We start from the raw sequence: 23,476 nt of genomic DNA on the forward strand, positions 1-23,476 counted from the left end.
ATTCTTTACCACTGAGCCACCAGGGAAGCCCAGAAATCCACTGTCTTTTGAATTATTTTTCTTTTCAGAGAAGGTGGTGTTCCTCTCTTGCTGCTTTTAAGACTTTTCTCTTCAGTTTTTCAGAGTTTGATTGTGTTGGGTCTTGGTGTGTATTTCTTGGCTCTGTTTGTTTGGGATTCACACAGTTTTTTGAATCTGTTGTTTTATGTATTTTGCCAAATTTGCCAAGTTTTCAGCCATTATTTCTTGGCGTACTTTTTTTAGCTCTGTCCTCTACCACTGGGACTCAGATGATAAGAATGTTAGATCTGTTTGTATAGCCACATTTCCTTGAGGCTCTGTCCATTTTTCATTTGATTTTCTCTCTGTCGTTCAGATCGGATAACGGTACTGTTCTGTATTCAAGTTCATCGGTTCTTTTCTTTGTCCCCTCCATTCTGATGTTGAACTCATCCACTGAGCTTTTTTATTTCAGTTATTATATATTTTCAGTTCCATTTGGTACTTAATTTACCTCTTGTATTTCTTTGCTGAGACTTCTAGTTTTCATGTGTTTATAATCATTCGTGGAAGCATTTTAAATGATGATTGCTTTAAAATCTTTTTCAGATATTTTTAATGTCTGTCATTTTGGGGTTGGCATCTACTGATTGCCTTTTCTTATTCATTTTAAGATCTTCCCCATTCTTGATGTGACTAGTTACTTTGTATCGCAATCTGGACATTTGGGGTATTTTGTTATAAGAGTTATAAGGTGCTGGATCTTATTTAAACATCTGCTTTGTTGACTTTCTCTCCAACATGTTCCTGAAAGGGAAAGAGGGGCAGGGCCGGGGGGTGGGGTGAAGGAACCACCTTTTTACTGCCAGGTGAGAGTATAAATCCAGGTTCCATGCTTAGCTTTCATTAACATTGAGGAGGTGCGCCCTTATTACCACTGGCTGCTGCTGCTAAGTCACTTCAGTCGTGTTCGACTCTGTGTGACCCCATAGATGGCAGCCCACCAGGCTCCTCTGTCCCTGGGATGCTCCAGGCAAGAATACTGGAGTGGGTTGCCATTTCCTTCTCCAGTGCATGCATGCATGCTAAGTCGCTTCAGTCGTGTCCAACTCTGTGCGACCCTACGGACAGCAGCCCACCAGGCGCCCCTGTCCACAGGATTCTCTAGGCGAGAATACTGGAGTGGGTTGCCATTCCCTTCTCTACTGGGTGGAGTGGGAATTCTGGCTTCACAATTAGGCCTCCACTGATACCTCCCTTGCTGGGAGGGGCAAGGGTGCGTCATTACTACTCCACTGATACCAAATGGGCTTCCCAGGTGGCACTAGTGGTAAAGAACCTACCCACCAACGCAGGAGACCTTAGAGACACAGCTTTGATCCCTGGATCAGGAAGATCCCCTGGAGAAGGGCATGACAAATCCACTCTAGTATTCTTGCCTGGAGAAATGAAGGTGGAGGGGGCTTATTACTACCAGTGTGGATACAAGACCTGACTCCCTACTTGGCTTTCTCAGACACCACCTGTGGTTGGGATACCTCATGACAGTCTGGCCAGAACTAACAAATCATATTCTGGTGGCTCACTCAGTAAAGAATCCACCTGCTAATGCAAGACACCTGGGTTCGATCCCTGGGTTGGGAAGATCCCCTGGAAAAGGACATGGCAACCCACTCCAGTCCTCTTGCCTAGAAAGTCCTTTGTACAGAGAAGCCTGGTGGGCTCAGTCCATGGGGTCACAAGAGTCGGACACAACTTAGCAATTAAACCGCTACCACCATTTATGAATGGGATAGAGAGAGAAGGGCAGAGCTTTTTCATATATAATTGGGCAAAATTTGAAAGAGCATAAAAAGTAGGCAGAAGAAGTTGAGCATGCTGGTGACTGAGAGCAATCACCTACTGGTGATTAATGGAGAGAAGATTGGTGGTAAGTGGTCTTAGTTCTGAGAGGGAAGAAAAGATGTTCAAGGGATGATATAATGAATTAGACAATCTGTCTCAAATTTATTCCAATGGCAGAGCATCTGGAGGTCTCAGTGTTCCATAAAATCTTCTCTGCCCAAAACTATGAAATATTTGTGTCTGTTTTACAAAGTGGAAATGGTTTTGCAGAAAGTGAGCAGCTGTAATGAATGCAATTTGTCACAACCACAGTCTTTTTCCACATCCCCAAAAAATCAGAAATCTGCCAGTATATGTGTAATTGGCCTTTCTGGAGTCTCTACATTTGCATTCATTTGCTGTTTTATTACTCCGTGAGCATTTGCTGGCAAACAAGACAGGCTCTGAATTTGAAAGGTGGCAGGATTAAACAGGGGCTTCCCACATGGTGCTAGTGGTAAAGAACCCTCCTGCATTAGCAGGAGATGTAATGAGATGCAGGTTTGATCCCTGGGTTGGGAAGAGGGCATGGCAGGGGAGCATGGCAACCCACTTCAGTGTTTTTATGTGGAGAACCCAATGGACAAAGAAGCTTGGCAGGCTACAGTCCATAGGGTCACAAAGAGTCGGACACAAACTGAAGCACCTTAGCATGCACACGGGATTAAATAGTCTCCAAGGCCAGGTGCCCATGGTTTAGCCCAGGAATCCATAGAATTTGGTTGCTGCCTGGAGTCTATGCCTTGGTACATTCTTATAGTCTTTCTGGTTCCCCATCTTGGCAGTAATTTCTGTTTGCTCATCTCCAGCTCCTTTATGTATACAGAGAAGCTAAATTGCCTAGATCATGCCAAGAAAAGACAAACCTCACTTACCAGGGAGAGAAAGCTCTGTGCCTCAGTCTCCTCATCTGTAAAATGGGAAAATGGGGGAAAGAGTATATCTACCTCAAACAGATTCAGTGAATTAATTTACTGAAAGCACCTAGACAGTGCCTGGCACATAGTAAGCCCTCAGTTAGCATTAGCTCCTGTTATAATTATTACTTACAAAGGCAATATGATGCATCTTACTGTCTTTCAGTATTCTTCCAGATGATTACTTGGGTAGAAGGGAGTCAGATAGACCTGGTTTCAAATTCTGCCTGAACTGCTTGTAGTTGTATGATCTTGGGAAGGTCATTTAGCCACCAGGGACTGCATTTGCCTCCTCCTTGTATGTTCAGAGTTTTATGAGGTTATTGAGAGTAAATGAACTCAAGGCTTCAAGCCCTAAGCACAGTATCTGTCATGGAGTCAGTGCTGCAACCTGTGAGCATCTTTCTTCTTCCCTCCTCCATTCCTCATTCCATCTCTTCTTGGTCTGAACCACAACTCGGTCTTCCTGGAAATCCTTGTGCCCTTTCCTTGGTAAAGAAGAGTGTGAGCGAAGCTGGGAAGTAGCAAAGGCTCATCTCTGCCCTCTTGGCCATTCTCCCCTTTTTGCACACTTCTCCTTCATCCGCCCCCTGCCCTCCCACGGCACTACCACCTACCTTTTCACACATCCTCCCTCTCCCGGCCCTAGAGCCGTTCTGCTGCCCACTGTCCACCGTCACTGCCGTCACAGACCCATTTGTTGGCTATATGTCCCTCCAGGAATCTTACATTCTTGAAAAATAAGTGAGGACAGAGGAAGTGAGCCACCACCCTAGCCAAGGGAGAATGAATCACTGACAGGATTTAGGCAATGTTTGTGCAAGATGGCTTCCAGGGAAGCCTCAGATGATAACACCGAGGTGGAACCATGTAGCCAGCCCGTTGGGTGTCTAGAACACAGTAGAGATGACTTCCTGCGAACACGGTGTAGGCGCTGGCGTGGGCTCTGGAGTACGGCCAAGGTGGGCTGTGCTTACAGCTCAGGCTATAAGAACGATGACCATGGGAATGTGTCCAAGTAAACAGCTCACCTCCCTGAACTGCAGGAATTGTACCTAACTGTGAGTATGCCGTGGGGTGACTGTGATCATTAAACTAGACAGTCACGGGGAAGTACCAAGCCTGGGACCTGACATGGAACAGCCGCTCCGCTGTAGCAGTCTGTCCTCTTTCCTCCTCTCCTGTTCTCTAGGCTGAAACTGATTGACAATTGATGTTCCTATGTGATATCACAAAAATGTCGATTAATTCTTCTTTTTTCCTCACTCTTTTTAAAAGTTGCAGTAAAATGCTATGACATAAACTTTACCACTGTAACTGTTTTTAAGTGTACGGTTTCATAGTGTTTTTTCACATTGCTGTGCAACTGACCCACAGAATTCTCTTCATCTCGTAAAACTAAAACTCTGTACCCATTAAATCACCACCGCCCCGTGCCCTCTCCCCGAACACCTGGAAACCACCATTGAACTTTCTGTCTCTACAAATTTGACTACTCTAGAGCCTCACAGAAGTGGAACCACACAGTGTTTGTTTTTTTGTGACTGGCTTATTTCACTTGGCGTGATGTCCTCAAGACTCATCCGTGATGGAGCACGTGACAGAGCTTCCTTCCTTTTTAAGCTTGAATACTACCCCATTGTATGTGTGGACCACACATAACATCTGATATCCATTTGTCTGTCCATGGATGTATGGGTGGCTTCTACATTTGGCTATTGTAAATACTGCTTCAGTGAACATGGGTGTACAATATGTTCCGGTCTCTGCTTTCAGTTCTTTTGGGTATAGTAAAATTGCTGGATCATGTGGTAATTCTATTTTCAATTTTTTGAGCAATCAGCATGCCATTTTCTATAGTGGCTGCCCCATTTTACTTTCCCACCAACAGTGCACAAGGATTCCAATTGCTCCACATCCTCACTAACACTTATTTTTGTTTTTCATAATGACCATGCTAATGGGTGTGCAGTGGTACCTCATTGTGGCTTTGATATGGATTTCCCTAATGATTAGTAATGTTGAGCATCTTTTCATGTGCTCATTGGCCAACTGTGTATCTTTGGAGAAATGTTTATTCAAGACCTTTGACCATTTTTAATTGAGTTTTTTGTTTGTGTTGAGTTGCAGGAGTTCTTTCTATATTTTGGATATCACCTCCTTGTTAGACATACAATTTGCAAATATCCTGTCCCTCTCTGTAGGCTGCCTTTTTTACGCTCTTGATTTTTTCCTTTGATGCAAGAGTTTTAAATTTTAATGTAGTCAAGTTTATCTGTTTTTCCCTTCTATTGCCTATACTTTGGTGTCTTTTCCAAGAACTCATTGACAAAGCTAATGTTTTCCTCTGAGTTTTGCAGTTTAAACTCTTTACATTTCATTCTCTGATTCATTTTGAATTAATTCTTTATGATACTGAATTTTCCTGTCTACCGAAAGATTATGCATTTCTGTTTATTTGCCTTCCTTTATGTTCCTCAAAAGTTTTACTTCACTGAATTCCTGCAGATTTTAAAAGCTTATTTTCTCTTATTTTATTCTTTTTGTTGCTGTGTATGTGGGTCTCTTTCCAACACCATTTCTGTTTCTTGTGTGTCTGAATGATATTAACTTCTACTTTAATTTGTATCCAGCCACCTTATCTGATTCTCTTATTTGTGGTAGCCATTTTTTATTTCATTATTTTGGCTTTCTATAAATATTTTGAGGGTGAAAAACTATAAATTATGCCAGTTCTATAATCGGCAAAGCTGTAATTCGTAGTAAGCCTCCATGAATGACACAAAACACATACAGCCTCAGCAAGTTCCTCGCCCACACACTCTTCCTGGAGTTACTCGAAATACCCTGGCTGAGCAACAAATGAATTAAAATAAAGAACTCGTAGATAGGGCTAGCATGGTACAAAACAAAACAGCAAGCAATGAAATAAACTGAACTTAAAGCCACTGTTCAGGAAAAAAAAACTATAATTATCATAGTTATTATGTTTACTATAAATTTCAAAAATAATTATTTCAGGAATTGTGATGTTGTGTGAAAATTTTTAACACAAATCTCGATCCCTATTTTAAGAGAAAACAATATTACAACATTCAGATTAAGAGAGGAGCTAAAATCGCAAGATTCAAAAATAATTTTTCAAAGTATATAGGAATTCTAGATATAGATCATTGCTAAGAAATTTAAAAATCTGACTAAGATGAATGATACCATCAGAAAATCTAAATTTGCAAAACTGACCCATGCAGTAGTTGAATATCTACACAGCCCAAAAACTCTGGAATAAATTTGAAAAAGAATTCTAAAGTTAACCTTGAGGAAGGAGCAGAGGTCACTCACTGCCAGACAATAGTGTCTGATTCTCACTCAATCCGGAGAGTTCCATGACTGTCCTAGGGTTCTGGACTCAAATTCTAGCTATAGATTCACTGCTTTCTTCTTTAAAAAAATTTATTGATGAATAGTTGATTTACAATGTTGTGTTGATTTCTGCTGAAGAGCAGAATGATTCCGTTATATACATACACGTATATGTATACAAATTCTTTTTCATATTCCTTTCCATTATGGCTTATCACAGAATATTGAATATAGTTCCCTGCGCTCTACAGTAAGACCTCCTTGTTTATCTATTCTCTGTATAATAGTTTGCATCGACTGATCCCAAACTCCCAATCCATCCCTCCCCGACTCCGCTTTCCTTTGGCAACCACAAATCTATTTTCTGTATCGGTGAGTCTGTTTCTGTTTCATTGATAAGTTCATTTGTGTCATAGTTTAGAGTCCACATATAAGTGAGATACCATATGGCATTTATTTGTCTTTCTCTTTCTGACTTTCTTCACTTAGTATGGTAATCTGTAGTTCCATCCATGTTACTGAAAAGGGCATGATTTTATTCTTTGTTATGACTGAGCAGTATCCCGTTGTGTATATGTGCTACATCTTCTTTATCCATCCATCCGCAGATGGACATCTGGGTTGTTTCCATGTCTTGGCTATTGTGAACAGCTCTGCTATGAACATAGGGGTGCGTGCATCCTTTCAAATTATAGTTTTGTCTGGATATATGCCCGAGAGGGATTGCTGGATATATGAGATTGGCCAGTCTCTAATCTGAGCAAGTCCTTCATTGCTCAGAGCCCGCATTTTCTTGTAATTTGTGTGAAAATTTTTAACACAAATCTGGATCCCTATTTTAAGATAAAACAATATTACAACATTCAGATTAAGAGAGGAGCTAAAATTGCAAGATTTTGTAGAATGGGAGAGTCGCACTGGGTGGTCTCTAAGGTGGCTTTCTAGTCTCATGGTCTAGTGTATGATGCATTGTGTGGTGGGGATGTGGGTGTGAGTGTATTTGTAAAATAGAAAATGTTACTGTACATCAGAGTCATCCAGGGAGTGTTTTCTTAGCCTGATCTCAAAACCACCTGGAGTTGAAATGTGTATACTGAGAAAGCACCCTGATAGCTAATTGATTACATTTATTGAATGTTTATTATGTACCAGGCACTGTTATAAATATTTTTCATTTGTTAACCTGTTATGCACAACCTTGAGCTCTCCCAGACACTAACAACACTGTCCTTTTAGGGGACACCAAATTGATGATAGAAACAAATGCATCAACCTTTTATAGTAATATTTGGTCATAGTGTTATCAAGATATTCCAGAATATATTAATGTTGTTGTTGTTCAGTCACTAAGTAGTGTCTGACTCTATAACCCCACGGACTACAGCACGCCAAGCTCCTTTGTTCTCCACTATCTCCCAGAGTTTGCTCAAATTCACACCCACTGAGTCGGTGATGCTATCTATCTCATCCTCTGCCGCCCCCCTTTCCTCCTGCCCTCAATCTTTCCCAACATCAGGGTCTGTCCCATGAATCTTTCCCATCAGGGTCTTTCCCTTCGCATCAGATGGCCAAAGTATTGGAACTTCAGCTTCAGCATTTGTATTAACTATTAAATACTATTTTTTCCTAATTGCCATCAAAATGAAAATATGGTTTAAGCATTCTTCCAGAAAGGCCTCAGAGACCCTCTGAACCCCCAGAGATTCTCAACTCCAGTTTAAGAACGTGAGATTAGGGGATTTTGAGGCAGCCAGTTCTGCATTGGCCCACCCACAAGTAATTAGGACCTGTGACTGTTCATTAAATCTAATCAAGTTCATGAAGGGTAGTGAAGCTTTGGATAACCACTTGGAAAGATATATAAAGGGTATGTAAAGCCTATGTAACTATGAAAGGGTTGTATAGACCCAGGTATACCCTTCACCAGGGCTTCCCAGATGGCTCAGTGGTAAAGAATCCTCCTGCCAAGGAGACGTGGGTTTGATCCCTGAGTCAGGAAAGTCCCCTGGAGAATGGCAACCCACTCCAGTATTCTTGCCTGGGAAATCTCATGGACAAAGGAGCCTGGCGGGCTACAGTCCATGGAGTCATAAAGAGTCAGACACGACTTAGTGAATAAGCAACAACAGCAACAACATACTCTTCACCAAGCTTCCCTTAGTGTTAGCGGTTTATATGACGTGGTGCAATTATCAAACCAGGAAATGATAATGATCCAAATCCTTACTTGAATTCTAGCCAATGTCCCCTAACATCCCCTTTCAGTTCCAGAACCTAGTCCAGGATCCCACATCACATTTAGCTTTTGCGTCTCTTTAGTCTCCTTCAGTCTGCAACAGTTACAAAGTCTTGCCTTATATTTTATGACCTTGACTCTTTGGTGAATTATTTTATAGAATTTGTCTGCATTCGGTTCTTTTGTTTGTTTTGGCCACACTGTGAGGCATGTGAGATCTCACTACCCCGATCAGGGCTCGAACCTGTGCCCCATGCCTTAGAAGTGTCTTAGACCCTTAACCACTGGACCGCCAGGGAAGTCCCTACATTTGGTTTTGAATGGTTACTCATGATTTGGTTTGTGTGGTTGGGAATTTTTGGCAAGAATCCCACAGAAGTGATGTTGTGTCTCTCTTAGTGACTCGAATCAGGATATGGGAGGATACGTGACGTTGACGTGTGTTATTATTGGTGATATTAAATTTAGTCTTGAAGTTAAAGCAGGGCTGGATTTCTCTACTGTGACGTTATTTTTTCTTGTAATTGATCAGTTTATTGGGGAAAATACTCAAAAGACTATGCACATATCTTGTTTTCTCTCAGATTTTCACTCACAGATTTTAGCATCTGTTAGTGGATCTTGCCTGTAATAATTAGAACTGTGGTGTTGGTCTAATGGTCATTTTGTATTTCTCTCATTCCTGTCACATTTATTAACTGGAATTCTTTTGTGAAGAAGACCTGTCCTTTCTCTTCCATTTATTGATTGTTTTACTTTATAATTTATGACATTAGTGTAGACTCATGGGTATTTATTTCACCCTGTGAATTATTATCCAACACTTTCATTATTTAGTTGTTCAGACTATCCTGGCTTTGACCATTGGCAGCCCCTTTAAGTTGGCTCCTATGCCTTTTAACATTCCCCATCAGTGGCTCAGTGGTAAAGAATCTGCCTGCCAATGCAGGAGCCGCAGGAGCTGCAAGTTCAATCCCTGGATCAAGAAGATCCCCTGGAGGGGGAATTGGCAACCCACTCCAGTATTCTTGCCTAGAGAATCCCATGGAGAGAGGAGCCTGGTGGGCTGTTGTCCATGGGGTCACAAAGAGTCAGACACAACTGAGCATGTACACATCTTTTTCTAAATATTGATTTATTTTCTGGTTCTACAAGATGTACCAAGCCTCCAGCTTTATCCTTCCCCAATCCTAAAATCAGCTGTTTGTCTAGGAAGCCTTGGTTCCTTTGATGGGAAAATGATATTTACAAACCAAAGTCTGGTTCCTGGGGGTGCTTATCATTGCTGGGAAGTCATTGTTTCTAGGCTCTCTCAACAGACAGAGCTAGAAAATACAGATATGCATATTAATTCATAGTCCACACAAATGGTTTTTTCATTTCTATATGTATCCATCTGTTGTTGTTGCTCCAATATTTTGGCCACCTGATGTGAAGAGCTGACTCACTGGAAAAGACCCTGGTGCTGGGAAAGATTGAGGGCAGGAGGAGAAGGGGATGACAGAGACGGTTGGATGGCATCACTGACTCAGTGGACATGAGTTTGAGCAAGCTCTGGGAGATGGTGAAGGACAGAGAAGCTCGGCATGCTGCAGTCCATGGGGTCCCAAAGAGTCAGACACAACTGAGCAACTGAACAGATATGCATTTATCTGAGTAGACATTAAAAACCATGAGTTGATACTGATTTCTCCAATTCCAGTCCAACACCAGGAGATGGTTCATTCTAGACTTATCCCTTTCCTTATCTGTAACTTCTTTTTCTAACAGTAAGAAACTGGCTCTCATTATCTGTGATCTGTTTGCTAATTTGTTCAGTCCTAGCATACAGGCGCTAGTGGTAAAGAATCCACCTGTAATGCAGGAATGCAGGAGACACGGGTTTGATCCCTCGGTCGGGCATATCCCCTGGAGAAGGAAACAGCAACCCACTCCAGTCCAAAAGACTGTTCTGTACATCTGTGTCTCTTTTGCTGTCTCACATATACGGTTATTGTTACCACCTTTCTAAATTCCATATATATGCGTTAGTATACTGTATTGGTGTTTTTCTTTCTGGCTTACTTCACTCTGTATAACAGGCTTCAGTTTCATCCATCTCATTAGAACTGATTCAGATCTTTTCTTTTTAATGGCTGAGTAATATTCCATAGTGTATATGTAACACAGCTTTCTTATCCACTTGTCTGCTGATGGACATCTAGGTTGCTTCCATGTCCTGGCTATTATAAACACTGCTGCAATGAACATTGGGGTACACGTGTCTCCTTCAATTCTGGTATAACCCACATCTCTATAAGAAGCAAGTTTAGTAACTAGAACGCAGTGTTCATATGTGGTTCTTTTTGCCTTTAGCCTTACAGTATGCAGTGGAAGTACTATTTTCCAGTTACTCAGGTTAGTTTCTATATTCCCTGTTCCTTACAGTGTAGTTCTGCTAATCATTTAATAGTGCAGTGAAGGTAATTTGTTGTTTGGTTCCTACTTTTTCCCCCTGCACCTCCCCAGATCCTGGTTGATTTATTTCATTTTTTAAATTTTTAAAATTTATGTAAGTATTTGGCTGCACCAAGTCTTAGTTGCAGCATATGGGATTTAGTTCCCTGACCAGGGGTCAGACCTGGGCCCCCCACACTGGGAGCGCAGAGTCTTAGCCACTGGATCAGCAGGGAAATCCTCTATTTAGTTCATTTGGGATATGTAAAATATTGCTATGGTTCCATAAGTTGAAGCCATATAAGAAGGTCTCCCCAGAGAAGAGCTACACTTTCTTACCCCCTCCCCCCCCCCCCCCGTCTCATTCCCTTACCCCTTCCCTCTCACCCCAGTCTCTTCGGTTTCTGGCATATCCTTTCTACATTGCAAATGAAATTTTTACAAATTAGTTCGAAGAAGAGATTGTGCCCTACGAAGAGACATGAGGAGGAAACTGGTGACACAGTAGGGAGATGAAGCCTCAGAGGACCGTATGAAGGGGGAGAGGATGGGGTGACCCAGGACCGAAGCAGTGGGGTCAGCCCAGCACCACAGGCCTTGTTGTTTCTCGTATGACCACCTATGGGACTAAGTCTTCAAAACGTGGGCCTGGAATATTCCAGAATACAAAGGAAGCAGTGTGGGGTGTTGCCAGAGCCTGGAGGCCCATACTTCCCTCTCTGGGAGATGTAGACTCCACAATTCTGCTGTTTTCCACTAAATTCCTCAAGAAAAGAACCTCTCTTCCTAGTCGCATGCGGGGCTGCATCAGGAAACCAGGCCGACCCTGCCCGTGAGGGGAGGTGCCTCCTGTCTTGCATCACGGGGCCATGTCATCATGAGAAGAGGCAGTCTCCCTCTGCCCTCCAGCACCCGCTCCCCACACTCCCGAGCCACCAGGCCTCCCTGGCCTCATTGTCTTGTTCAGGTCTCCAACGAGGACTCCTCCTTACTGGCTCAGAAGAGGAACTCGGAGGTGGAGGCAGGCCCTGCTGTTGAGTGTTTCAACACTACCCCATTGAGGGCAAAAGAGGGGGGCAATTCCCATTCCTGGCAGTAGCTGGAATTTCACAACTTGACCTCCTGGTAGTAAAGCGGCAGGGCTGGGGCCTGGGGGGCTGGGAGGGGGATGCCAAGGGAAGCCAGGCCTTGCCCACGAAGCCTTTGAGAAAAGTCATCATCCTCAGGAGGGAGAGGTACCCCCTCTTCCCCTTTCATCTCCGCCCCAAAGCCACTGGAGTTCTGCTGACAAGTCACCAAAGGCGGCTGATGACTGACTCATCAGACGGAAGTGAGCATGCCAGAGGGCTGGGCTGCGAACCGCAGTGTGCTGGACTAACCCCCCGGGGCAGCCAGGATCTCCGACCAGGCTCCCATCCCTCGGCTCCCAGGACCCAGCACCTCAGGGAGGCCCTGCCTCTGTGAAGAGCCGGGTCAAGCTCGAGATGGCCTCAGGGTACCAGGGAGACTGCCCAGTGCCCCGAGAATAAGGTCTTGATTGTCTCCAAATGAGCAGCAGAGGACACAGGCCAGGAGATGGGAAAGTTGCTCGGGGCCCAGAGACAGGGAGAAGCCTTTCCCCTCGGCACTGGATGGGGTGCTGGGGAGCAGCTTTTAGTGTCCATGCTGTTCACTGTCAGCAGCCCCAGGACACTACTCTGAGGACAGGGTGGCGGCAGACGTGATGTCGGCTGAGGATGTGCATTTGCATCCTGCCTTTGCATCACATATGCTGGGACACCGGAGGGCACCCATTCCGGCCTTCTGAAGCAGCCAGCTTGTCTGTTGCAGCAGGGATTGGACGGAGGGACCTTTAAACTTAGTTCACTGGGATGGCTCAGTGATAAAGAATCTATCTGCCAATGCAGGAGACGCAAGTTTGATCCTGGATCGGGAAGATCCCCGGGAGGAGGAAATGGCAACCCACTCCAGTATTCTTACCTGGAGAATCCCATAGACAGAGAAGTCTGGCAGACTACAGTGTGTGGGGTCACAGTCAGACATGACTGAGCGAAGGGAACGGGAACACACCAGGTTCTGCCTTCACTCTGAGCCAGAGAACAGCTGGGCCCCCCGAGCCATCGTGGTCATCGCTCAGTCCAGCCGAGGTTGTTGCTTCTGGGGGCCCTGGTCCTCTTGCTGGAGCAGGCAGGGCTGCGGTAGGCAGCTGATACAGACACGTGTGGTGGGAATGGAGGTCTCCTAAAGCAAGATCATATTCGTTAACTTAGTCTACACTCGCTGTGGTAGTAACATGTGTTAATTTTATTTTTCTCCCAGTAACTGTATCTGACTGGGCCAAAGAGCAGTCAGGGCCAGACTGTCTGGATTGCCACCCCCTAGCTGTGTGACCTTAGGCAAGTTGTTTAACCTCTCTGTGCAACAGAGTACCCACGCTCCCTCTGGCTTCCCCTCAAAGTGTCCAGTCTTCAGCCTCTTACTGCTATGTTTCCCTTACCAGGCTGGAGGCCCTCCAGGTGAAGAACCAACAAAATAGGTCCAGTCCATCCTAGTATCCTAGATTGAACCCGTGTCTCTTGCATCTCCCGCATTGGCAGGTGAATTCTTTACCCCTAGCGCAGGGCCACCCTTAGTGCCTGGGGTTAGTAAATCCCTGGAGGAAAGACCGTTCAAGCACTGCAGGCCCCACGCCATCCCAGGGACATCGCTAAAGTGAGGTGATGCTGAGCCGCTCACAAAGGGCTTCTGTTTCCCTGAATGTCTCGTTCCTCCCCGGCTGGGGAAGTGGGAGGGTTTGCCTGCTGGGCTTCTGTGAGCTGACCACTGGGTCCAGGCCAGGATGTCCTGCGTCTTTGCATGTCATTTGCATGGCTCAGCTCCGAGCTCTGTGCTTCTGCTTGTGGTTTCCGGGTCCTTCCCCTGTTCCGCAGAGCTGGACAATGCTTCCTCGGCTTCCCTCTGTGACCTGGCCTGACTGGCCAGCTGTGGGGTCAGCCTGGACGGGGTGAATGCAGGGAAATTCCCTAGGAAAGAGGGATTGCAAAAGAGACTGTAGCAGGAGAGTTTTCCTGTCTTGAAAGCTTGCTCAGTGCATGCACCCTGGCATTCAATTTCCCCAACAGCCCTGGAGGCTTAGTACCCTCATCATACCTATTTTACAGCTAAGTAAACTGAGGTACAGAGAAGTGAAGGACACTGCCTAGTGCGTGGCTAACAAATACTAGACTGGAGATTTGAGTCCAAGTCTGTTGATGCCAAACACCAAGCTTATTCCCTGCACTAGGTGACCTGTCACAGTTTCCCTGGGGACCCAGGAGCCCACGCTTCAGTGTGAAGCTGGCCCTGCTGCAGGCTTGCAGAATGTGGCCCTTGGCACTGTTCCCCATCTGGTGCTAAAACCCCTTCTTAGATCTCCTCCTCAGCAGCCCTCCAGCCTGAGCTCAGTACCCCTGTCCCTCCGAGGAGGTGGTTCGCTGAAAGACCAAGCCAAGGAAGGTCTTTGAGTAACTGGTAACTTTGCTAAGCCTCAGAGAAAGCAAAGAAAAACAGCCCAAGTGGAGGTGAGGGCAGGAAAGGACCGGGTGCCTGGGGCCTGGGCATCTGAGCAGGGGGTGTGGTGTGGGGGGGCTCCTGTGAAGGCGGGAGGCCCCTGACACACCGAGGGGGATCTCTGCGATGTGGTCATCAGGAACAGGCTCCCTGCCTGCCCGTCCCTGGGGGCTGGGGGACTCAAGCCTGGAAATTCAGAAGAAAGTCCCCCAAGTGATGCTGGTTTTTCCTTTGAGGTCCTCCTGCCCAGCAATGAGGCTGACCATGTCCCAGGCACTCCCCGGGCTCTTGGAGACACTCGCCCCTACCTGTGGGGCCCGCACCTCTCCACTCCCCTCCTCCCCCGACCCCTCACTTCCCTAGCCTGTGCTGTTGGGCGGCCGGAAAGCGACCTGTCTTCCCTCTCTGAGCAGCACAGCCGGGGGCCAGCCCAGCCCTGGAGGCAGCTGACTGACGGCTTTGAGTGCCCGCTGTCTCCACTGGCTGCCCTGCTCGGCCTTGTACTCCTCGAGCCTGGGGGTCTCCAGACTGACCACGTCTGTCTCCCACGCAGGCGATGACTCAGGATGCAGCAAGGGGCCACAACATGCACAGAGGACCGCATCCAGCACGCCCTGGATCGCTGCTTGCATGGGCTCAGCCTCAGCCGCCGCTCCACCTCCTGGTCAGGTAGGTTCCCAGGGACCCGGGGAGGAGGCGCATTGAGGGGCTGCAGGGAACACTGGGCTAGGCTCGGGGCCGGCAGATTCCGGTTCCAACCCTGTCTGCGTGACTCGGACCTCACATAGGCAGGTGCTTGGCACCTGATGGAGAGTTGCCCTGGGTCAGGGGGTGGCCGTTTCTCCCCTCCCCCATGCTGTCTTCTTCATCCTCCTCGGGTGCTGGAAGCCTGCCTCCCTAAGGTCTGCTTAGAAACTCAGCTGCTGATTTCAGAAGGGCAGTTGAGACTCCATGAACAGCCCTCCCCAGAATTCTCCCATTTTACCTGATTTCTAGTTCTCTCCATAACCTCATCCTCCTCTTCCCCATAAGACAATGGAGAATCTCGGCAGACCTTCAGAAAGCAGGAGTTCTCCATGTCACATGACCCACAGGACTGAGAAACCCGGGTATCTGTAGACTGGGGCAGTTGTGTCTCCAAGGCTGGTGCCTAACTGTAATAACTCCTTATGCTCTTAAAGATTTTCCCTAATCTCACTTGCCTCCCTAACTACCCTATGAGACAGATATCCATGTGCCTTGAACATACCTGGTTCCTTCCTACCTCAGGACCTTTGCACTTGCTGCCTGGGATTTTTCTCTCTCTGGCTTCCTCTCATTCGAGTCTCAGCTCACACGTCACCTTCTCAGAGAGGCTTTCCTTGGCCTTTGGAGTTAAGCAAATCTGACTTACAGCTGGCTCTCATGGGCTATAGGAACTTATGCAAGTCCCTTAGCCTCTCAGGGCCTGTAAAACGGGAATAATAATAGCAGGAACCACCTTCCCAAGGAGAGGATGGGAGACTCAATGGAGGCGATGTATGAAAAGCCTGGCGACTTATAGGTACAGTTTTTGTTGTCCAGTTGCTCCGTTGTGTCCTACTCTTCACAGCCCCATGGACTGCAGCACACCAGGCTTTCCTGTCCTTCACTGTCTCCTGGAGCTTGCTGAAACTCATGTCTGTTGAGTCAGTGATGCTATCTAACCACCTCATCCTCTGCTGACCCCCTTCTCCTCTTGCCTTCAGTCTTTCCCAGCATCAGGATCTCTTCCAGTGAGTTGACTCTTTGCATCAGGTGGCCAAAGTATTGGAGCGTCAGCATCAATCCTTCCAATGAATATTCAGGATTGATAGCCTTTAGGATTGACTGGTTTGATCTTGTTGTCTAAGGGACTCTCAAGAGTCTTCTCCAGCACTGTCAATTCTTTGGTGCTCAGCCTTCTTTATGGTCCAACTCTCCCATCTGTACATGACTAAAGGTACACAGTAGGTGCTCAATAAATGGCAGTTTTCTTCCTTCTGGCCTCCCACCCAGATTTTAAGGAGACTAAGTTTACAGAATTGAGGGGCCATTGTGAAGTTAAAGAATGTAAAGATATCCGACTTTGGCAAATGTTACCAAAACCTGTGACCCTAGGAATGCAGTGTTCAGGGCCTTCAGGACTTTGGAAGGAGCTCAGACACAAGAGGGGGCCACTTACACCCCCACTGCTCTCACCCCCCTTCTCACACACACACAGGCCTCCATGACCACCTCTTTAACTTGGGGGTTTACCCTTACTGATAGCAGGGAAGCAGATTGACAACTAATAAAGTCTGGGGGAGTTACAGGGTGACAGAGTACTAATTGTCACTTTTAAAACAGAAATGAATGGTGCTTCCCCTTCCCAGGCTCCACCGCCCGGCAGTCCCGGGAGGTCCCGTGGCCGTCACAGACTCAGCCTCATGTCCTGGGATGGAGCTTGTGGGGCACCTGTCCTTGTTCCTCCAACCATCTCTGCTCCTGTCCCCCTTCCCTGCATCTCAGAGGTTGTGGGCAGGCTGGTCCTCTCTGGAGGGACAGGGAGCAGAGTTGTGGCCTGTACCTTGGCCTGTAAGGGGGATCCCAGCCCCTCTGTGTTACTTGAACCTCCTGTCTCAGTGGGAAGAAGCTTACTGTTATCTGGATGGGGCTTGATAGGGTCCAGTGTGTTGGTCTAGAATTTTCTGAGACTCTTCCATCAGAAGGTAATGCCCCAGTGCAGCCCCGGGAATGCCCAATTGTCTCCAACCCTGAGCTGACCCCTGGCCTTTCCTCTCTTTCCAGCTGGGTTGTGTCTGAACTGCTGGAGCTTGCAGGAGCTGGTGAGCAGGGACCCGGGCCACTTCCTTATCCTCCTGGAGCAGATCCTGCAGAAGACCCGAGAGGTGAGGGCTTAGCCTGGCTTTGAAGGGTGGCACTGGGTTCAGCCTTGTAGAGTCGAGAAATAGGTCCCCATAAGGCTTCCCTGGTAGCTCAGTGGTAAAAAAAAAAAAAACCCGCCTGCCAATGCAGGAGACGTAAGAGATGCGGGTTCAGTTGCTGGGTCAGGAAGATCCCCTGGAGGAATGAATGGCAACCCACTCCAGTATTCTGGCCTGGAGAATCCAATGGACAAAGAAGTCTGGCAGGCTACAGTCCATAGGGTCGCACAGAGTCGGGCACGACTGAAGTGTCTTAGAACGCACGTTCTGAAGGTCAGTTCGAGAGTGCCTGGACTGCCAGGGGGCTTGGCGGAGGCACTGGAAGCCTGAGTTCTCTGCTTCAGCGGTGCTTGTGGATCTAAGTCCTCAGGGGAAGGACATGGTACTTTCACTAAGAACGTGTGCCGTATGAGCCAGGGGCCCAAGTTTACGCTGCTTCTTAAGACAGACAGTGCTTTTATGTCACAGGTGGCGCTAGTGGTAAAGAACTCGCCTGCCAGTGTAGGAGACGTAGGAGACTTAAGAGACGCCAGTTCAATCCCTGGGTCGGGAAGATCTCCTGGAGAAGGAAATGGCAACCCACTTGCCGGGAGAGTTCTATGGACAGAGGAGCCTGACAGGCTACAGTCCATGGGGTCACAAAGAGTTAGACATGACTGAAGTGACTTGGCCCACCCGCTCCTTATAAGTCAAAGGATTGACTACAAAGGAGAGAGGAATCTCTGCCGAATTCCTTTCCTCAAAAAGTCCCATGAGAACAAAAACACAAAAGTGAAAACTGATCTGATCGGAGAAGTAACCCGAGACCTCCTCTAACTGTTCCATGTGCGTGCATGCTCAGTTGCTTCTCAGTCGTGTCCAACTCTTTGCAACCCCGTGGACTGCAGCCAGCCAGGCCTCTCTGTCCATGGGGATTCTCCAGGCGAGAACACTGGAGTGGGTTGCATTTCCTCCTCCCGGGGATCTTCCCAATCCAGGGACTGAACCCACGTCTCCTGCATTGCAGGCGGATTCTTTACCACTTGAGCCACCAGAGAAGCCCAACAGTTCAATAAATAGGCTTTTGTGACTTAAAGAAGAGTAGGTTTAAAGCTGATTTGAGCTAGGCTTCCAGAACAGCCACAAGTCCCTGCAGAGACACTTTTTTATAAGAGTTTTCTTTTAAGTTTTCCTTTCATTCTTTCTTCTTTCTTTTTTAATACATGACTACGTTAGAAAACACGTGTCTTTCTCAGCTGATTTTTCACCTGTAAGAAGAGAGTCTTGGTTCATCAAGACAGCCAAGGCCAGTTCTGACACCACCATTTACCTGATTCTTTTCCTGGTCACAAGCAGACCGGCTTAGAAGGGCTAAACCACCTCGAGGCTGCTTATCTTATGAACCCAAATATAAAGGAACAACTACTGTGTAGCAATAAGGGACAGTTTTGTATTGGGTTGACCAAAAAGTTCATGCGGGTTTTTACAGAAAATCCAAAGTGAACTTTTTAACTAACCCAACAGAAGGGGCCAGCTGAGCAGCAGATATGCTGGACACATAGTCTCTTCAGGGTAAAAGAGAAGGAGAATTCTAAATTTCATCCTGCTGACTTCACCGGCCACAGCAGAGGTGGCGTGCCTTTCTCTGCCTCTTCAACCCCCATGAATTCCACAGTGAGTGGGGAGACCACAAACATTTTAACCAAAGAATTCCAAATCATGTGTATATATGTGTGTTTATGATGGAGTGGGTGAGCTCTATCAAATAGACCACTCACAAAAGAAGAAACAGAACTTGTAAATAATATGGAAAATGTTTCCTCAGTTATAATAAAATAAATGCAAATGAAAACCATAACAACACAGCTTTTGCCTAGCAAATTTGCAATAACTTTGAAATAACCCTTGCAGGGAAAGGCGTGGTGAAACTGGTACTTTCATACATACAAGGTATGATGAATGGTAAAATTCTTTGGGAAAGCAGTTTGGCAATATATTTCCAAGATCATAAATATGGTTATAGTCTTTGAACCATTGATTCTACTTCTTGAACTCTGTCACAGATAGATAATCCAAATTATAGAAGTATGCACAAAAGTTTTCATTGTATAAGTACTTAGAATAGCAAGAAATAATTTCAAGTGTATAAAACAGCTAATAAATTATGGAGATCTACCAGAAGGAGTATTAGACAGCTAATAAAGATGAGAATAGTACCCAAGAGTAGAAACAAATTTAATACATTATAAAATTTTAGGGATTTTCCTGATGATCCAGTCGTTAGAACTCAGTGCTTTCACTGTTGTTGCCTGGGTTCAATCCCTGGCTGGGGAACTAAGATTCTGCAAGTTGCAGGATGTGGCCAAAGAACATGGGAAAAAAAATTTTTTTTAACTTTTTTAATCCAGAAAGGAAAAAGTTAACATTTGTAATTTATGTACATTAAAAAAAAAAATCCATTAAAATGGGACTTCCCTGGTAGTCCAGTGGTTAGGACTTTGCTTTCCAATGCAGGGGATGCGGGTTTGATCCCTCATTGGTGAGCTTAGATCCCACATGCCTTGTGACCCAAAAAACAAAACATAAAAAACAAACCAGAAATAGTAATATTATAACAAATTCAATAAAGACTTTTTAAAAACTCCACAAAATTAAAAGTTCAACAACAAACTGGAAAACATATATACAACACAAATAATAGATAACCGTATAACCAGGAGGGGGGAAAAGGTGGTCTTAGAGATGATGTAGCAAGACAGAAATCCATTTATGATACTGTATGTAAAAGACATGAAGTGTAAAAATACACACCCAATGATTACAACTTTGCAAAGGAAAATACATAGAGAAACATGGTGTAGGGAGCGGTAAGTTGAAATATTAGCTGTGGCTAAGTTTGGAAGGAGGATATTGAGGGACTTTTCTAACTTTTATTTTCTACAAGTTTGTCCTGTGATTACTTTTCACTTAACAAAAAAAAAATAAAAAAAGAAAGAAAGAAGAGAGCAGTGTTGGCTTGTGCACCCCATGAGCGAGCCCTTCCCCCTCCTGTCCCCACACAGGTCCAAGAGAAGGGCACCTATGACCTCCTGGCCCCCCTGGCTCTGCTGTTCTACTCCACTGTCCTCTGTGTAAGTTGCCTGATGGGCCAGCCTGGGGACGGCAGGGGAGGGAAGGGAAGAACAGCCTCCACGGGGGCGGGGGGCAGAGCCGTCACAGCTCAGAGTATAAAGGCACAGTGAGAGGAACTGTCCACCAATGACACTGCAGATGGGTGTCAGCCCTCTGATGGCTTCAGATGACCATTTGAGAGACCTCCAGTGACTCCCCATGGACACCATCCTGCCGGGACTATCTGGGGACCCATGGAAGGGATGCAGTCCCAGCCTGGTCACAGTCACAGAGAGATTCTGCTAAGAGATGTGGTGACCACCTCCTTTTGTACCCACAGTGGTCAGTTCCCCCACTGCAGTCACCCCCTGTTCACCAGACCAGTGGCACCAGATGACTCCATGTAGATTGAGTCAATCCACTTCAAAAAGAATAAACATTTGCCTCTCATGAGGATATTTACATAAAGACGATTTAGCCCTGAAGACCATTCTGTGGCAGCAGTGGCCCCATTTAGGATGACCTCCAAGGGGACAGCTTTTCAGAATTTGGTAAATTGTTATGTTTGGTGAAAGCCAGGCCCCTGTCATAGAGACATCCTTTGGCACCATCTCACCCAGCCGTCTGTAACTCACTTCTTGTGGGTAACTTTCAATTCTGCCCACCTTCTCCCTGGGACACACTGCTGCCAGGAAAGATGTGCCCTTTGTGGAACATTCCCGAAAGAAGCCAGGTCTGCCCTGGAATATCAGTGAACTTTTTCTCACCTGGACTTCTCCTGCCTGCTGCTCCCTCTCCACCCCAGACGCCACACTTCCCACCAGACTCAGACCTCCTTCTGAAGGCATCTAGAACCTACCACCGATTCCTGACCTGGCCCGTTCCTTACTGCAGCATCTGCCAGGAACTGCTCACCTTCATCGATGCTGAACTGAAGGCCCCAGGTGAGTGTGGAAGGGGCCAGCACGTGAGGCAGGGACCCTGCAGGTCAGATTTCCCGCCCTTCCGAAACTGGGCTTTGGCTAGGACTCTCCCCACCTCGCATCCCTCAGCTCCTCTCTGTCCGTGGCCCGCCTCACAACCTTGGAGTCCCTCTTTATACGGCGCTCATGCTCCCCGTCTGCATCAACACCAGAAGACTGAAAGCAGGGAACACCAGCAGTAACTCCAGGGGGAATTCTCGGGAAGCTGAGCGGAGGCTCAGGTTAAGGAGACCCCATTTCATGGCTTGTGCCTCTGCTCTGGTTTGCCAAGGGATTGGTCTCTGAGGCTGCCCAGGTCAGACAGAGAAGCCCCCACAGTGTTGACAAGAGGCCCTTGTTTGTTCTCTTTTACCCCAGAGCAGATAGGAGGATGCATGTGTGATGGACTCGGTTCTGGCCAGGGAAGGTGGCTGGTGCCAGGAATGAACAGGTAGATGGACACCATGACAGGTGTGGGCGAGTGGTACTCAGGGTTCTTGAGAAACTGCAGGCGCCATAACACAGGGGTCCCCAACCTCCAGGATCTAATGCCTGATGAGCTGAGGTGGAGCTGATGTAATAATAATAGAAATAGAGCACACAGTAAATGTAATATGCTTGAATCATCCTGGAACCATCCCCCACAATCTGTCTCCCATGAGAGCCGTCCCTGGTGCCAAAAAAGGTTGAAAATGGAAAGTGTTAGTCACTCAGTCATGTCCAACTCTATGCGACCCCGTGGACTGTAGCCCACCAGGCTCCTCTGTCCATGGCATTCTCCAGGCAAGAATGCTAGAGTGGGTTGCCATTCCTTTCTCCAGGGGATCACTCCAACCCAGGGATTGAACCCAGGTCTCCTGCATTTCAGGCAGATTCTTTACCATCTGAGCTACCAGGGAAGTTCAAAAAGAGTTGGGACTACTGCTTTAACCAACATGGAAACAAGGTCTAACAAAGCTATTGTAAGAGCAAGAAAAACATAATCAAGTACAATTTACTGACAGGTGGCCCCTCATTTGAGTAATTCCTCATATCAGTGGCTCAAAGGAATAAAATCACTTAAGCATCCTAGTAGATGCCTCTGAAACATTTGATAAAATTCAGTATCTATTCTGAATAAAAATATCTCAGTTAAAAAAAAATTCAACATCCAATCCTGATATTCAAAGCCCCTCCAATATGTGGAAACTATTAAGATATGGAAGGGTCCTTAATAAGGTAACAACCCATAGTGAAATACTAGAATACATTTCCATTATTAACAACCTTCCTCTTTGTGCTTATACAATTTTGCTTATGCACAAAGACAAAAGTAAAGAATATTTCCTCTTCCAGAGAAGATAAAATTTTAATTTCACAGAGTTCAAGCAATTGTTTATCTATCAAGACTATGAGAATCACCCAAAGCAGTGTCAAACTAATAATCAAGGAGCTAAGAGCTTTTTCATATGATAGCATCAACTCGTAAGAAAACATAAGGGGAAAAATAATTTACAATAGCAACTAAAAATATAAAATAAATAAAGAAATGTGAATAACCTACACAGAGACAACAAACTTTACTGAAGGATGAATTTAAGAGACTTTGTTGGATTGAATCAATATTGTGATAACATCCAGTATTATGGAAATAAATGTAACTGTGATCAAAAATCGGAGAAGGCAATGGCACCCCACTCCAGTACTCTTGCCTGGAAAACCCCATAGACGGAGGAGCCTGGTAGGCTGCAGTCCATAGGGTCTCGAAGAGTCGGACATGGCTGAGCGACTTCACTTTCACTTTTCACTTTTATGCATTGGAGAAGGAAATGGCAACCCACTCCAGTGTTCTTGCCTGGAGAATCCCAGGGATGGGGTCACAGAGAGTCGGACATGACTGAAGTGATTTAGCAGTAGCAGCAGTGATCAAAAATACCAATATCTTTTAAATTTTGACAAAATAAAGTCTATTGAACAGAATAAATGCTCTACAGTGGCATTTATTTATGTATTTATTTATGTATTCTTAGGGAAAAGTAAGAAAGGAATATTTCCCTACTAGGTCTTTAAAAGTACTGTAAGGCTATGGTTATTAAGATAGTACAGTATTGGTATAGAATAGATAAATAAATGGAA

At 45.9% G+C, this 23,476-nt stretch overlaps 1 protein-coding gene across 2 annotated transcripts in view; it reads left to right on the top strand.

The window, feature by feature from the left end:
• The window catches only part of PIK3R5 (phosphoinositide-3-kinase regulatory subunit 5), a 73,951-nt gene that overhangs the window by 31,551 nt on the left and 18,924 nt on the right, over positions 1 to 23,476 (top strand). For both annotated transcript variants that reach the window (XM_065910478.1, XM_065910479.1), the window contains exons 2-5: positions 14,939 to 15,054; positions 17,173 to 17,273; positions 20,351 to 20,419; positions 21,205 to 21,343. In XM_065910478.1, the coding sequence (XP_065766550.1) occupies positions 14,952 to 15,054; positions 17,173 to 17,273; positions 20,351 to 20,419; positions 21,205 to 21,343 (412 nt within the window). In that variant the 5' untranslated portion in view covers positions 14,939 to 14,951. The remainder of the gene's footprint in view (positions 1 to 14,938; positions 15,055 to 17,172; positions 17,274 to 20,350; positions 20,420 to 21,204; positions 21,344 to 23,476) is intronic.

This window comes from Muntiacus reevesi, chromosome 18 (genome assembly GCF_963930625.1).
Source record: "Muntiacus reevesi chromosome 18, mMunRee1.1, whole genome shotgun sequence".
In the NCBI taxonomy this organism is placed as follows: Eukaryota; Metazoa; Chordata; class Mammalia; order Artiodactyla; family Cervidae; genus Muntiacus; species Muntiacus reevesi.